The sequence below is a fragment of the Entelurus aequoreus genome, linkage group LG03 (assembly GCF_033978785.1).
Source record: "Entelurus aequoreus isolate RoL-2023_Sb linkage group LG03, RoL_Eaeq_v1.1, whole genome shotgun sequence".
In the NCBI taxonomy this organism is placed as follows: Eukaryota; Metazoa; Chordata; class Actinopteri; order Syngnathiformes; family Syngnathidae; genus Entelurus; species Entelurus aequoreus.
The window spans coordinates 71,611,281-71,628,526 of NC_084733.1; the positions used below are offsets into that span (position 1 = coordinate 71,611,281).

The 17,246-nt window shown below is 37.5% G+C and overlaps 1 protein-coding gene across 2 annotated transcripts in view; it reads right to left on the reverse strand.

The window, feature by feature from the left end:
• The window catches only part of LOC133645769 (high affinity choline transporter 1-like), a 41,210-nt gene that overhangs the window by 19,570 nt on the left and 4,394 nt on the right, over positions 1-17,246 (reverse strand). The window contains exons 2-5 of one of the 2 annotated variants that reach the window (XM_062040641.1): positions 15,001-15,070; positions 12,238-12,439; positions 4,282-4,395; positions 118-273 (exon numbers count right to left, since the gene is read on the reverse strand). In XM_062040641.1, the coding sequence (XP_061896625.1) occupies positions 118-273; positions 4,282-4,395; positions 12,238-12,421 (454 nt within the window). In that variant the 5' untranslated portion in view covers positions 12,422-12,439; positions 15,001-15,070. The remainder of the gene's footprint in view (positions 1-117; positions 274-4,281; positions 4,396-12,237; positions 12,440-15,000; positions 15,071-17,246) is intronic. The other variant, XM_062040640.1, reaches the window with a different exon arrangement.

Genomic DNA, 17,246 nt, shown 5'->3' on the forward strand with positions numbered 1-17,246 from the left:
CTGATAAAAACAACTATCAAAATGTGAAAAACAATGAAAATAAGTAAGTTTTTTCCACATGCAAGTATGACAGTAAAAAGGACATTTAGAAAAAGGCGTTAAATAGCAATTACTGACCTAGAGCAGCGAGGGTGCAGGCAACCCACAAAATATCACTGATCAAAGCAGGAACTAAGATTGCTGTCGTGAACATTTGGCCATAGCGGTGCTGGAACGGGTCCAACATGGTCACGTAGCATTTTGACCTCATTGGTTTGGCCAGAAATAATCCTCCTTGAGAAAGAGAAAAGAGACGAGGGCAATAAAACGAGTGTTAAGACAAAAGCACTTTAAGAGGCAGTTTGCATACCGATGTTGATCAATGTGTAACAACGGTTCAGGTTACATGGGAGTCAATAGTACATTCATCCATCTGTGGTGCTCTTCTACACAAGGTGACCCAAAAAACAAAACCCTAAAATCTTTGAATAAAACTATTATTCAAAATGTTTAATTTTCAGGGTATACAAGTCGACTTTGGGGTATGAAATATTAAAACAATAGTCTTCCCCAACATGTCTTGGTCAACCTAGAAAAATACATTTTGCCTGAAGGCCTCATTCTCCGACACATCATACAATGTAGTGCAAGTCCATTTTCGTAGTTTCTGTGTCGTCCTGCTCCATCGAAAAGCAGAATTTTTAATTGGGTTTAAAAGTTCAGAGACTAAGGGAGACTAAGGGACTGTGCAAAATCTGGATTCCAAACTTCCAGTAATTGACAATTTTGCACGACCCATACATTTTTTCCTCCAACGCCCCAGAGCCCATACAGAGCATATATTTTGGAGAGAACATGACTTTTATGCAAAGCTACCAAAAGAATTACAATTTGGGGAATGATCGTACACAGACTGAAGTTTAAGGTCGTAAAAGTTTTTAGAAATTTGCTGGCAAATTTAACATCTTCATTGGTTAATAGTTTGTTTGTTTTTTATGATGCTGTACTGTATTTTATTGTAAAAAGCATTTCAACACAAAGGAACAAAGTATTTATCAACATGTTTTAACTATTTATCAATAAGGTGTGTGCCTGTCGTAGAGTAGAGCAGAGGTCTCCAACCTTTATCCTTGTGAAGGATACTTTTACAAAAAGAAAATGGCCGCAAGCTACAGTTAACATTTATTTTCACATTTTTTTCAGCCCAAACAAACTGAATAGACTTATTTTGAATGGATGGACTTTATAGCCATTGCACTTAAAAAGTACAACGAAATTACATTTTCAATACAAGCAGTTACAGAGTAGACAGAACGGCTATGTGGATCGCGTCGTAAAAAAGGTAGGAAAATGGTAAAACATGGGGGGAAGAGGAGAAGAAAAAAAGCAAGTCCCAAACTATACTCCTGGGGGGGTTTAGTTTAAGACCAGGAAAAAACCTCAAGCAAAGCACATATACTGTACATATTACAACTCGAGAGTGAAATTAAGACAAGACAAAACAACAAAGCAAGCAAGAGCGAAAAGGGATATGGGAAGGGAAAGTGTTCGCCTTTGATGAGTGCCAGAGAAAAACTTGAAAATTATGTTGCGATCCACAACTTTTTCGGTTGAAAAACTTTTTTTTTTTACATGTCCAATTAGCGCTGGTAAATAGATAAGTAATAGTCTTATATAACTTGATCCCAATCCAATGTCGCAATGTGTCTGTTTGAACTGGTTGAATTTGAGATTCACTTTTTTCTCCATTCGATCACAATATAATATTAATTTGATAATAAAACCGAAGGAGAAAGTTCAACAAACATGATAACGAGTATCTGAAGCATAAAAAAAATACATACAACCGGCAATAAAGCCTCATTTTACGGGAAGCCCCAGTACACACTCTCATGTTAAGTGTGGAGAATGTAAATCATCCGTTAATTGGCATAGAAACATATTTTACACTTCACGTGCGCCTGGGCCGATAACACATTTTTCTTGACAATATATTGACCTACAAATTATTGACGAAAAACGATATTATTGCCATTAGTTTTTAGAGACCAGATTAAACACTGATGTAATGATAACGCATAATAATAATTAAATCATACGCTGTCAAATGCAATTAACTTGTATTCCTTGTATATTATACCATTGTAATTGAAATGTAAACTTTTAATTACCATGTTAAATAAAACAAACAAATAATACAAATTTAAAAAAAAAATTCTGTAAGCAAAATTTTGCACTTGAATAAAGAAATCACAACAGAAAAAAATCAAATAGGTTCTGTCTCTGTTAAGGAGCCAAAACAATAAACAAAATAAAATAAAGTAATGTTGACCAATATGATCATAGTTATCATTATTATCATGGTATTGTTTATTATGCTCAAAAAGTACAAAAAGTAAATATTTAAAAAAAAAATTTTTATAACTAAAATAAATAAACATACTATACTTTCTTGGTAGAGGAAACATTAAATATTGCTCTGGCTTAATAATAACCATACTATTTTTATTTGTGTGTTTAAATATGTTTATCTTTTATTGTAAATTGTAAAAGGTGATCACTTTTTTTCACTTCCGGTTTATGTAGATAATTTCCTGTCGAACAGAGTTTGTGTGCGTCTAGAAAACGCTGGAAAACTTAGCGATTTCATTTTCATTAGTTGTCGGTTAATTGACTTATCGAATATCAGCCCAGGCCTAACTCCACATGTATTTTGTTTTACATCAATGATGTTGAAGTAAGGCCAGCACAATATTTACATTCTGAAAACGGCAGTTATACATAACTCCATAGATTGCTTCCTTAAATTTATTTCTGTGGTTGAGTGATGTGACATTCACAAACGAACACCTTTTTGAATGCTATAAGTGAACTGATTCCTAATTACTATCTGAAACTATTGTGTGAATTGGTACTATTTTGACCTAAAAGAACTGTCTAAAATAATCGGCCAGCGTGTTTGCTGCCTGCTCTGCTGCAGACAGGAAGGCCCTGCAGAGAGTGACCAGGACTGCGGACGGGATTATCGGCCACCCTAGAGGACATTGCTCGATCTCACTGCCTTGGCAGAGCAAAGAAAATCCTGGCGGACATTGCCCACCCTAATCAACACTTGTTCAACCGGCTGCCATCAGGGAAGGTATTTCAGTCACACAAGAGCAGCACAAACAAGAGTTAAAATAGTTTTTAAGCGTGGGCTGTTAGAATATTGAATTGGTCCCAATAGCTTACATTGTTTTTCACAGTTGCACTGCTTTTGTGCTAGTTTTTATGTGTTTTTTTTAACACGTCATTTATTTATTTTTTTTATTGTATTTTAACAGAACCTAAGAGAGTAGGTAGGCACTTGTATTTTTGTCATGCTCTCATGTTTGATGACAATAAAGGGTTCTATTCTATATCTACAACCCTCTGACGAGCTACTAAGAACGCTACTTACACAGGTTGGTGACCCCTGGGCTAGATTGTACAAGTCCAAAAGTAGCAGGTTTGCTTGGAAAAATATGAAATAACTGAAGCCTGATGAGAACAGACCTAATGTGTCTACAGTTTGCACTGCAGTGTGAGACACTGCCTATGAAACGAGGGAGTGGGGGCTGATCGAGTTTATCCTGGAAGAGATAAGCTGCTGCTGCTGCTATCAGTTTTCCACAATGTGGTTTTCACCATCAGAAGACATCTCATCACCCAAACCGATGAATCGCCAGTAGGTATTAACACGACACATGACCGAAAATCTGAGACTCGTGATCAACCACACGGCAACGGTTGATCATGAGGGACTACGCACCAGCACTGGACTCACAGGTCAAATATAAGAAAGTCTACTTGTCTGGCAAACAGCTTATGACAAATCTGCTGAACTTGGTGGGAGCTTTTAGGGCATGTCCAAAAAGTGGGACATTGTTAAAAAACACCCACAGGTAGAATGTGACAACTACAACAGAAAGTTAATGTGTGGGAAGATACCACCTCTTCAGGCTTCAGCACATATCAACCAAGCAGACTTCCAAAAGCCTTGGAGCAATACCACATGTAATATCGTAGCAAGAACCTTGATATCCGCTTTAAAAGATAGATACAAACATCGGGAGTACCACCAGCACGCCAAGGGCAATGGGACATATGAATGAATGACCAGACTTTGCTTCTGGCGCACAAATGACCAGTGACTTGATTCAGTGGCTTGAGACATTCCACACAGGACTTTGGATCACTAATCTACTTCCAGTAAACAATAAACAAAAAAGGTTATTTTGTATTTTTACAAACAAAAAATGATTGATGTGATTGGATACTTACCTAAAACAAAATTCAAAAGATATGCCAGAGGCCCAAAAGCCCAGACAACACCTTGAGAGGGAGTATAAACAGCCTCTGAAGTCCCCATAATATAACCTCCACCAACCCACGTTGCTGAAAGAAAACACAAATAAGAACAGTCAGGACTCAGGAGTATTATGACAAAAACATAAAAAATAATCAAATAATTATAGACCTGGCTATAGCTACTCTTACAAACAATAACATTCCAAGCAAAATATTGTTTGTATTAAAAATTGTTGTCTGCTGTAGAGTACCTCAATTTACGAGTAGTCCTAATTTACGATTATTTTGTGATACAAGCATTCTTTCTGTTTTTTGTTATGTTTTCAGTTGCAAGCATGAATTTGAAATACAAGCCGCTGGTTGAAGTAGTGATTGTCAGCTAAGAGCTGGAGATTGACACAATCCTGCCCTCCAACCACCGGAACTGATAAACCATTAAAAATATGACCACAGCAGGTCTGCACCACACAGAAGTAGGATCCAGACTCCGCCCCAAAACAACGTCCTAACGGCGGACATTTATCCATAAAAATATGGAGACGCTGACGATGTTGTGCACAATGTGTTTTAGTTCGTCCTGTCTCCTGATTATCAATTGGACGAAGGAGCACTAGCCTTACTCATTGGGTGTTATGCACAGCATACAATAAATGATGTGGCGGACCAAATAAAATGACGTGACAGGCTACATTAGAATATGTGGCGTGACACTTTAAAACTATGAGACGGGCCACTCAAAGGGGCTGTTTGCAACTTGCTCACGGTTTCAGTTTTCAAAGCACAATATATGACAAGAACACCATTGGCTAGCTTATGTTACCATTAATGGTTTAACAGCACATACAGTACAGGCCAAAAGTTTGGAAACACGTTCTCCTCATTCAATGCGTTTTCTTTATTTTCATGACTATTTACATTGTAGATTGTCACTGAAGGCATCAAAACTACGAATGAACACAGATGGAGTTATGTACTTAACAAAAAAAGGTGAAATAACTGAAAAGAAGTTGTATATTCTAGTTTTTCTTCAAAATAGCCACCCCTTGTTCTGATTACTGCTTTGCACACTCTTGGCATTCTCTCGATGTGCTTCAAGAGGTAGTCACCTGAAATGGTTTTCACTTCACAGGTGTGCCCTATCAGGGTTGATTAGTGGAATTTCTTGCTTTATCAATGGGGTTGGGACCATCAGTTGTGTTGTGAATGAGAAGGTGTGTCCAAACTTTTGGCCTGTACTGTATACATGTTAAAACTGTCTATATTTTTCACAATTACTATGTTTGTGTAACAAATATTTTTTACTGGCCTGAATAAAATGATTGGTGTTTACAGCAGTTACTCACCTTGTCTCGTCAACACATACGTGCAGAGAGGGCGTGTACACATACAAAAGCAGTCCAAGAGAAGCAACAACCATCATGTTGTTGTTATTATAGAATATACATTCAATGATAGCTTATGTTAACTATCTAAATCCCTATTATTAGCTAAAACACACAAAAGCCACGATTAAATGTTATGGCGGACCACATAAAATGATGTGGCAGGGCAAATTAAAATGTAGTAGTGGGACATGTTAAATGAAGTAGCAGGCCACATTAATTGATGTGGCAGGCCATATTTGGCCCCCGCGCCTAGAGTTTGACACCTGTAGCTTAGTAGACAAAAGAATAATGCAAAGCCTTACTGCAGTTAATGCAGGCAGAGAATTTGCAACTAATTAAGTCGTTTTGACTTAAAGGGGTTGTTTGCAACCTATATGCCTTGCCTTGACTTTACAATGTGTTTTGAGCATTATATACTGCCCTCTTACGCCTTCAAGCGGGTAACGATGTAAACTCTGCCCGTATGTCACGCACATTAGCTCTGTGTGTCGTTAGCTAATGGTAGCGATTTAGCAAAGTATAGCTACGAGCGTTAGCTGTCATTGAATGTATAGCTTCAGCCTATCGTAACAACATCAAGACTGCAAATTGTTAATTGCTTCTCTGGGTCTGCGTTTGTGTTATGTGCACACACTCCCTGCATGTGAGTGACAAGTGAACACAAGACAGATACCTCAGACCAACGAGCAATTTGTATTCAATATAATTATATATTGTGAAAAATAGACACTTTTCTGTTAAACTGGGGGGTTTAACGTTTTTGACCTCTGGGCCCAACTTTTCCATTACAGAGGGCCCAGGTATGGCGTCACATTAGTACCAAAAATCCAAGCGCGTAAAAACTGTTATCGCGCGCTGATTCTCTACTTTGTGCACGCGCGACACCCTTTTACACGCGCGTGGTGCCTTTGTGCGCACGCGCAGCGCCTTCTTGCGTGCGCGCGGTGCCTTTCTGCGCGCGCGCTGTCTCGGTCTGTGCGCTGTCATGTTTCATTTTGGTACTTTGGGGGCGGGCATGCTTAGACCGCCCCTTCTTTCTGATTGGCTTTGAGCAATCAGAAGTATAGCAGGGCGGGTCATTGTCAATATGTATCAAGATTTACGGAGGAAGAAGTGGATAAAAAAAATGTTGGCTGAAAAAGAGGTTATTGAACTGGTTTGGAGTGACTGTAAGGGTACTATTACTAAAAATAATAATAATACATTTTTATTTATAAAGCACTTTTCATACATTTAAAATGCAGCTCAAAGTGCTTTACATAGTTAAAAACAAAATGAGAAACAACACCCACAACCCATGAAGACAGTCAAACATGTACATAAAAATAAACAAACAACAACAACAATAATAATAACAACACAATGACAATAGCCAATCACAGGAACCCTCTGGACGTGGAGATCCAGAGGGCTCTTTGAGGAAACACTAGATGATCAAATAAATGGATTAAAAATAATTAAAATACACATCAGGTAAAAGTTCAAAAATAATATGAAATAAGATAAGATATAATCAAACATAAAAATAAACTACAATATGAAAAACTATAAAATAAAATAAAATACAATAAAAACTGAAATATAAATATAATAAGACCATATAAAAATAGGCTAAGATATTATAAAACATAAAAATAAGCTAAGATATGATAAAACATTAAAATAACTAATACTAATAGAATAATCCTGCACATTGGGCCTTATATTTGTGTAGTAAAGTGGTTTTTGAATTCGAGCAATGTAATCTGAAATATGTTTAAAATATCAACAATTAATGTTAATATTTTTGAAACAATATACTTCTCATAACATGAGTATCTGTGTGCATGAGAGAGTGTAAAAAAAAGCATTGCTATAGTTTCACTTCATCTGCCTTTTTTTACAACCTACTTGAAGTTGTATTTTTCTTTTTTTCTTTCTTTTTTTTTCAAAGCCAATCAGAAAGAAGGGGCGGTCTAAGCATGCCCGCCCCCAAAGTACCAAAATGAAACATGACAGCGCACAGACCGAGACAGCGCGCGCGCAGAAAGGCACAGCGCGTGCGCAGAAAGGCACCGCGCGCGCGCAGAAAGGCACCGCACGCACGCAAGAAGGCGCCGCGCGCGCGCAGAAAGGCACCGCACGCACGCAAGAAGGCGCCGCGCGCGCGCACAAAGGCACCACGCGCGCGCAAAAGGGTGTCGCGCGCGCGCAGGAAGTGGAGAATCAGCGCGCGATAACAGTTTTTACTCGCTTGGATTTTTGGTACTAATGTGACGCCATACCCAGGTCCCACTCAAATATAAACACTGAATTAGTAATCTTACTCGGGCTGCACGATTTTGAGAAAAAACCTAATTGCGATTTCTCTCTCCAAAATTGCAATTGCTAATTGATTTGTGATTTTTATATTTTATACATAAAAATGCATAAAACTGCAAAAATAAAAATTTAAGGAAGACAAGTGGGGCGGCGTGGCGAAGTTGGTAGAGTGGCCGTGCCAGCAATCGGAGAGTTGCTGGTTACTGGGGTTCAATCCCCACCGTCTACCATCCTAGTCACGTCCATTGTGTCCTTGGGCAAGACACTTCACCCTTGCTCCTGATGGCTGCTGGTTAGCGCCTTGCATGGCAGCTCCCGCCATCAGTGTGTGAATGTGTGTGTGAATGGGTGAATGTGGAAATACTGTCAAAGCGCTTTGAGTACCGTGAAGGTAGAAAAGCGCTATACAAGTATAACCCATTTATCATTATTTATTTATGTTATTTTTAGACTGTCAATCAATATATTGTAATCTCAAGGTGCCACACAATAAAACAATATGCAGTCATTTAAATTATTATTCATGGCTTTTGTCTACATCATGCCTTTTCACTTAAGAAATAATTGATAAAATCTATACAGTGTTTATAATGTAATGAAATCATAATATATATCATTAATGCAAGTATTCATTTAAAAGGATATAAACTTGTATTTTTCATTACTGTAGAATTGTATACCATTGTACTGTAATTGGAAGGTTATCCTAAATAAATAAACGAAAAATAAAATTGAATAATTTTTGTAAGCAAGAATGTTACACAAAAAATATTGAACATCCTATAAATGTTTAACATCTTAAAGTGCTTTTTTTTTTCCTAGTTGGAAGAATGAGGTCGGACGTTGTCTTTTTGTTTATTGATTACCATGATCACTCTGTGATCATGGCATTTTTGTCCATGTTCGTGTTGATGGGCTCATATTGCCCATCCAATTTGAAGCTGAAATATTCCCACAATGGGACAGTTGGCTTCATAATCTTATGTTTTCCCTCCTAATTTGTGTTACTTTGGGTCACTTCTCACTGGCAAGTCGCAGGCTCTCTATTCTGTGAGTGTGTTGGCGGCGGTGTCCCGCTCGAGTCTCCGCCGAGACAAAGATTGTGATTGGATGAAGAGGGGTCACTCTTTTCAGTTGATTCAATAGTTAAATAAGCTGCACAAAGTAAGACGTCTTTCTTTCTGTTTAAAGTGAGAGACGAACAAACGCGAGGCTCAACAATTCTGATTGGCGAACATGGCTGTCACTCAAATGCCGGTGACGGCGGAGGAAAAAAAAAATTACTTACAGCACTAATTAAAACCTCAAAGTCGATTTGATTTCAATTAATCTTGCAGCCCTAAATCTTACTCTTAATTTTAATCGTATTCAATAATTATATCTAACTTATTTACAGATTACAACATTATCAAATGATATAAAAAATGTGTCACTCACAAATATTATTATTTATTTAAACACATAAATCTTGGGGTTAGGTCAGGCTGATTAGAAAAATAAGTATTAACGAAATATATTGCATAACACTATATTGGCCCTGGGTTCGATTCCCGGGGTTAGGATCTTTCTGAGTGTGACTGTGTGGGTTCTACGGCTTCCTCCCACCTCCAAAGACATGCACCTGGGGATAGGCTGATTGGCAACACTAAATTGGCCCTTGTGTGTGAATGTGAATGTAAATGTTGTCTATCTGTGTTGGCCCTGCGATGAGGTGGCGACTTGTCCAGGTGTACCATGCCTTCCGCCCAGGTGCAGCTGGGATCGGGAAAATATATAAACTAAATAATAATACGTTTTTTAACTAAACTGTCAAAATGAAGCGCAAATGAAAACACAGCTTCACCACTTTTGTCATAATTTTTGTACTTCAGAAACCTCTTTATAACTATAACTTTAACTTTAGCTCCAGACTTCTACTGTGTTTGACATTGTCATTACTGCCACAAGTGGTGATAAAGTGTATTACAACTGAGTACCGCTGCGGCCCATACAGACCACAGCTGGGAAACAGATATTTTTTTGCGGCCCTCTAGGGGTCGCTCGTGGCCCAACAATGGTTAAGAAACACTGTGTTCAACCACTAATGGGAACGTAAGCCGGCCAGTGGTGTTCTTGTCATATTTCATGATTTAAATGTACAGTAACTTTGAGAATGTTGCTAACAGTTTCTTTAAATATGTATTTCAGGTCTACCTGTTCCAGTACTTTTGCTTGCCTAAAATGTTTGTATTAGGTTACAAATAGGGGTATAACAATTCATCGATATAACAATTTATATTCCTTAGATTCAACTACTTTGATGTGTGCAAGGCAAGTTGGCCTTCCGGAAGATACTGTAGCTCGAACAAACAATGTTTTAAAAGGCAATATATGGATTTATTGATACTAGAAAAAAGAAAACGTTGGATTTAAGAACGGCAGACTTTGTATGACGTTGAGCACTTTTAATGATGAGGACATTAAACGTTACTCAAGTCTGCCCCGTCCATGGCGTCATCGCCATCAGTCATCAAAACAACCATGCCGAATACCTATGGTGACCAAGAAAGGTCACAGCAGATGCAAACGCCACAAGACTATATCATAAGGCGGAAAGCCACAACACAACAACTTTCAGCTCTAGCATGATAGCAAAAGCCACAACAAATAAAAACACCACAACACAATAATATAAAGCTCCAACAAAACTTTAAGTCACCAAGGACGCGACGAACACAACGGAAGTGACAGCGGAGCAAGTTTCGCCGGGGGACGAGGTGTGGCTGAGGCGGAGGGTTAAAATCAATCAATCAATCAAAGTTTGTTTATATAATCCTTAATCACAGGTGCCTCAAAGGGCTGCACAAATCACAATGACATAACTGGTGTGAAACGGTGTAATGAACATAGTACAGTGGTTCACAAATACCACCTCAGGAAACATGTGGCTCTCCAAGTACTACCATAATGACCAACATTAAAATACAATAGCGTAGTAGAACTTAGTATTAATTAAAAACAAGGCAGTGGTTTTAACGAACAAGTATCATTGATAATTTAGGCTACTGTAACATTACATACGATGCAAAACGTCAACAACAATAATATTCCATTTACATTACATTATTACAGACTTCTTTAGCTTACCACTAGATGGAGCCTGTGTACTACTATTGGTACACGTATCACAGTTTGAGAATCACTGAAATAGTATATTAGTGTTAAGTAAAAAAAAAAATTTCACTGAAAAAGTAGTCACACTTCTCTTACTTTTCCAACTTTGTTTATTACACCCTTTTCAACTTTCCGCCTCAGCTATTGTGGTCCGTTGCGGAAACTTGTCCGCTGTCACTTTCATTGCGTCTTTATATTGTTTTGTTTTGGCTTATAGTTGTTTTGTTATGGCTTTATGATGTTGAGGTGTGGCGTTTGTATTTGTTGTGGTTTTGCAATCGCGCTATACCTGAAGATTGTTGTGTTTTGGCGTTTGCATTTGTGGCGAGTGGCGACTGTTCTCGGCTCCCGTAGCTGTTTATTAAAATGGGAGTAGTAGCAGGTCAAACCACTTCTAATTTAACCTGAAAACATTTGGTTGCACTCAATTTCTCAGGACATTAAGATTGTATTATATTTATGTTAAAAACAACAGCAAAAGTAGCAGGTAAACTAACTATTAACATATCGGCTACTGTACTTCTGTTGAAAATTTCTTGAATATTGAAAATGAGAGCAGAAAAGGTTTCCTCTTTTTATTTACACCTAAAGTGTTGCACTTTATACAAATAAGATGTACATGCATTGGCCATTAATTGTTGTTTACTTGCATGTTTATATCCTTATTTCATGTATACATAATTCCCTTACAGGAAATAACAGGAAACTTACAGCTATTTATTTCAGCGTCACACTGGTTGATTTTTTTTGCAAAAAATTTACTGAATCGATTTCAACTAACTGAATCGTCCCTAAATCTTATCGGCAACCTCAAGTTATGATTCGAATCGAATTGTTGTTAAAAAAAAATCATTACACCCCTACTTACAAATGATGCTATATTTCAAATCGTCCATCAAATCCAGAAATAAATATTTGGAAATAACACTGAAATGTTGATTTTTTTATCTAGGTTTGGGCCTTTTAATGGTAATTAACCTGCAGCGGGTCACACTGACCCTTGAACAGGTTTAGGCGTAGACAAGGCACAAACACAACAGGACAGTTAAAGAATCACTGAATGACAAACATGAGAAGGAAAACAGTCTACCTGTCATGGTAAAAACTCCTATTAGGACGTTGATGTTGCGGCCTCCAACAATGGAGACTTCGCTCTTTTTGCCAACGCATTTCTTCTCCACTTTCTTAGACTTGCGCGATGCCAAGATGCCAGTGAGCAGGACAACAACATAAAAGGCAGCCACCGCCACGAGTCCAGCGACATTCACTGCCATGCTTGCAGAGCAAGAATACTGCCAACATACAAGAAACACAACAATGAGCAAAAGGTTTACAAGGTGCAGATAAAGAAGGTTAAACATTGATTAGTACCTTGCTAAGAAAAGTTATCAAACTTTCTACTCGTTAGCTGCAACAGTATTATTATTACTATCCGTTCTAAGTACAGTTTTCAATGACATGTAGTAATGACTGAAGGCAATAAAGGGCAGCCCATGTTTGTTAAACAATTAGTTATTAATTTTCAGAGACAATGTATCGCGATCCATCACAAGGGCAATAAAGTGTTACGCTCACAGTTTCTCATATTTATCTGTTCTGGCCTTGTCGTTTTCTTGGACACATAGCGCAGTTGCAAAACTAGCAGGCTGCTGGACAACTTTGGCGACGGTTACAGTACAGTTGTAATAGTACAGTAGTATTTGGGCCATCCTTTCATGTTCTATAGGGAGAAAACTATAACATGCGGCCTTGAAGTAAACAATAATAAAGAATTTGGTATATGGACTTACACATTCACCTAATAGATTTAAATGCAGGTAATATTGGTATTACCCAACTGGCCTAATGGTCTAAGCATTTCCAATGATCTATGTATCTAGTACAATTCTTATGGCGCGACAACTCCACAAACACGCAAACAGTTTTACTCATGCCCAACGCTTAGTAAAAAAATATACATTTTTTGCAAGTAAAAAAACAATTTCCTTCAATATAAAAAAATATTTGCAAGTAATAAAAATAATTCTGCAAGTAAAAAAAAATGCTATGCAAGTATAAAAACAATTTGCTTTAATAGAAAAAAAACATTTCTAAGTTAAAAAAAATTATTCCTGCAAATAAAAAACGATTTGCAAGTATACAAAGTATAAAAACAATGTTCTGCAAATATAAAAACGACGTGCAAGTATAAAAACAATTTTATGCAATCAAAAAAAATTATTCGCAAGTAAAAGAAAAACAATTCTGCAAGTAAAGTTTTTTTTTGCAAGTATAAAAACTATTTTCTGAAAGCAAAAAAATATTTGCAAGTATAAAAAATTATTTCTGCAAGTAAAGGCAAATTTCGGCAAGTATAAAGACAATTTTTTGCAAGTTAGGGTGGCAGAGCTAGTTATTTGCGCATGGTGCCATCCGCCAAAAATAACAAGGAAGAAGAGGCAGGGTGGGGTGTAAAATGGCGGACAGAAGAGAGGGGAAAAGAGCTCAACCTGTCAATGAATCCGTAAATTTAAATTTCCACTCTATTCTGTCTGCCATTTTACTGTCCAGCAATAGTTTGCTTTTGCTCCAACAGTAGTTTTGACGGCCTTAAATTGACTCAGCAGCACCCTCTGTCGTTGTAGAGTGCGAATTACGGGTGCTCTGAGTGCAAGTGTGTGGAACATTACTGCCAAAAGAGTGGAACATTACTGACAAGTTTTAACTTAAAGAAAATTGTTTTTTTACTTGCAAATCTTTTTTTTTTTTAATTAAAGAAAAAAACAGGTTTTCCTGCTAATCATTGGACATTTGTGTGTGTTTGTGGAGTTTGGGCAGTAATTTCACTCCATACATATTTCATGGTCTGTGTTTTCGCTGTATAGTTCCAATTTACCCCAAATTCAGCTGTGTAGGGCTGCAACATTTCCACACTGCCCCCTCACTCTTCTACCCAAATGTGTGTGAATTGGCGCTTTGTATGGTGTAAAATGAAGAAGTCTTGACTCACTGAATTCAAAATGGAGCGAACTACTTCGCAGCGGTGTGCGGAAGGTTCATCCCATCTCAAAAGGCGTCAGGAAACCGGTAAGGATCTAATCCCTCACTTTGCTCTGATACTGAGTGGTGACACTAAAAATATGGATTAAGGTTAGCGCGTCAATAACTGCAAGCTCTGTAAATGTGTTGCAGCCAATTGACTATTACCGTCTCTCCCCAGAGCATAATTACATGTTTTTTTCATCTTTTGTCTGAAAACTCTCTGCAAACAGCCCTGGTTTCAGTACCACCATGGACAAAAATAGCTTGTTGTTGTAAAGATGCTATTCATCTGATGAACTACTGCTTCTCTGTCTGTGCATGAACGTTGAAATTGGCTTTGAAATTTCCATCAAGTCAAATGAATTAGTACAATAATGATATTTTCAAAATTTAGACCAGAACATGCGTTTTTGTTTTTTTATCATAGTCTGAAAAGGATGGTTGGTCTTATATTAAAGTTCTAGTGCAGGGGTCTCTGACTTTGACAAAAAGAAAGGAGAGGTGAACTATTTGTGTTTTATTTTTATAACTAGCAAAATTTGAAGGGTCCCTTATTTATGAAGCAGATCTCCAGTGCAGTCATTGTTGATGCTATTTTGTGGTCATTTGTCATTAAATGTATAATACTTGGATCGAACAGTTATACAGTAGCTAAGGAATTGATATGCCCCCCCCATTCCTAGGTGGATTTCCCAAGAGAGAAAGAGGAAAATGAGGTTGTGGAGGGGTGTGTGGTCGGCGCACCTCCTGCGGGAAGGGCGTGTGTATGGACCGGCTTCGAAGCAGCTGACAGGTGAGTGGATTGTCCAGCTGAGGCTGGTTATCTAATCACCTGTCTCCTTTATCAGCAGCGTCTGAGGCCATGAGGACGAGAGAGCCGAGACGGACGAGAGAGCAGGAGGCTGCGAGCAAACAAACACGAAGCTTAAAAAGATAAAAATAATAAAAATACTTTGTTGAGCCCTGGACTGCAGGCCCCGTCGATTCTATACGACCACAGAGAGCCCACGCACACAGAGACTTCTACAGAGGTTAATCATTTTGCAATGCAGTTTGCTGAAAATTATGGAAAGCGCCATTTTACATCGCAACTGATGCTGAGGTCAATGTTGGTATTGCCACAAAACACATTTTAAGATATTCCAGAGCCGTGTATAGAGAGAGTTTGGCCAACTCGGTTTCAAAGTTGGTAGCAATTGTTGTTGTTTTTTTAATCAGGTTGAGGGGGTTTTAACCAATCATTTAGGAGATTCTCTGGCCATACTCTCTCTGATTAGGCAAAAGCCCCTCACGTGACCCCAAGGCGCCAGGCCATGTGCCATGCCATGTTTGCTACCAGAGTTGATCATACTCTCTCTATACACGAATCTGAGGTATTCAACACTCCACTGCTGTCTGGTGACTAAAGTGGCTCGTGCACCACTCCAATTTGTCACGTTTCATGTGTCAGGTAAACCACAATAAATGGGGCCAGATTAATTACCTTCCTACTGTACAGATAATATGGGTTCTAAAAAATGTTTATTTACAATCATATCACAATTTCTATTTATTTACAATTCCAAACAGAGTCTTGATTTTCGAGAATCGTTATGAAAAAATAATTGTTTGATTCAAAACAGGAAACAACAATTATTGATACCATTATTATAAATGATGCTGTTGCTTTTATTAATGTGTGCTATTCCTTGTTTTTAGTCATTTATAAGTATCATATTTGTATGTCTTCTAAATTGATTTGTAAATATATTCCAAAGTATTGTAAAACTAGTATTGGGTTGGAATTGGAGTTTGTCAATCTGTGGTTTTTGTAAATAAAAAATTAAAAGGACGTTTTTAGGCCAAGTCTGCATGTATAAGTCATACATCAATAGATAAGAGCAGCTTTTGTAACCTGTAACCTTTTTTGAAAAGGTTTTGTTATTGTTTATATACCAAATAATATCTTACATGAATCGTGTTAAACCGACAATCGATTCTGAGTAAAATCATCAAACTAAGAATCACAATCGAATCGTGAGGTGCACAAAGATTCCAATCTCTAAAAAAATACCTGTTGGAGAACCCTTGTGCTGAGGTTTATTCGTTCATATCGGCGCGCAAGTGAAGCGCACCGTAGTTCACTTTCATCTTGTTTGGCGCGCACCAGGAGTCGTTGACACAAAAGGAGTTTGTTTTTATGATGCTCAAATGATGCAAATTTTAAGATAATGGTGATCAATGGGGCAGAATCATCAAACAAATGTAAATCGGCCAGAAAAATATTCAAATGTCAGCTTAACAGTCAGTGTTAACATCTCTGTGTGCATGCTAAGCTAATAGGACACCCAGGGCGAGGGCTATTAAGGGTATTTTTAACGGCCTGCAGCACATTCTAAAAATATAACAAAAAAACAAAAACAAAAAAACATAGAAAGTGGTCAAAAGAGCAAATAGAAGTAATGTAGCGACCAAAGTCAACGCTAATAATACAAAGCTAACAGCAGGCAGTCTTTTATGTAAAAAAAGCTATACTGTATATTTATTTTAGAGTGCGTCCCCCAGTGGAAAACTTTTGGACACCCGTGCTCTAAATTGTGCATTAGTGTGATGTACTTTGCCTCTCGAAAATGAGGGTGACCATATGTCCTGTTTTCCCAGGAGATGTCCTGGCTGCCATCCTGTTTTTTTGGGGGTTTTTTTAAGAAAATAATGAAAATGTCCTGTTTTGTATGGTTTTCCATTGGAATTTATGTCTTTGGTTATCGAGAATTTTTTGTACAATAACCATTTTCTACCCAAACTTTAATGTATTGAAATTATAAGGCATCTTTTAGTAGACTTTAAGTATGGTTTTTGGTACTCCAAATATGGTCAACTCATAGGAAATGGATAATAGATGTCGTTAAAAACATGATTCAATACAGTGTTTCTCGGGCTGAACGATTATAGCAAAAATAATAATTACCATAATTATATTCATAATAACTATTTTGATTGATATTGAGATCACACATAATAACATGATTATTTATTAATTTGAAAACATGAGTTTTTATTTTGCCACTAAAACTCAACTTTAAAAAAAATTTAAACGAA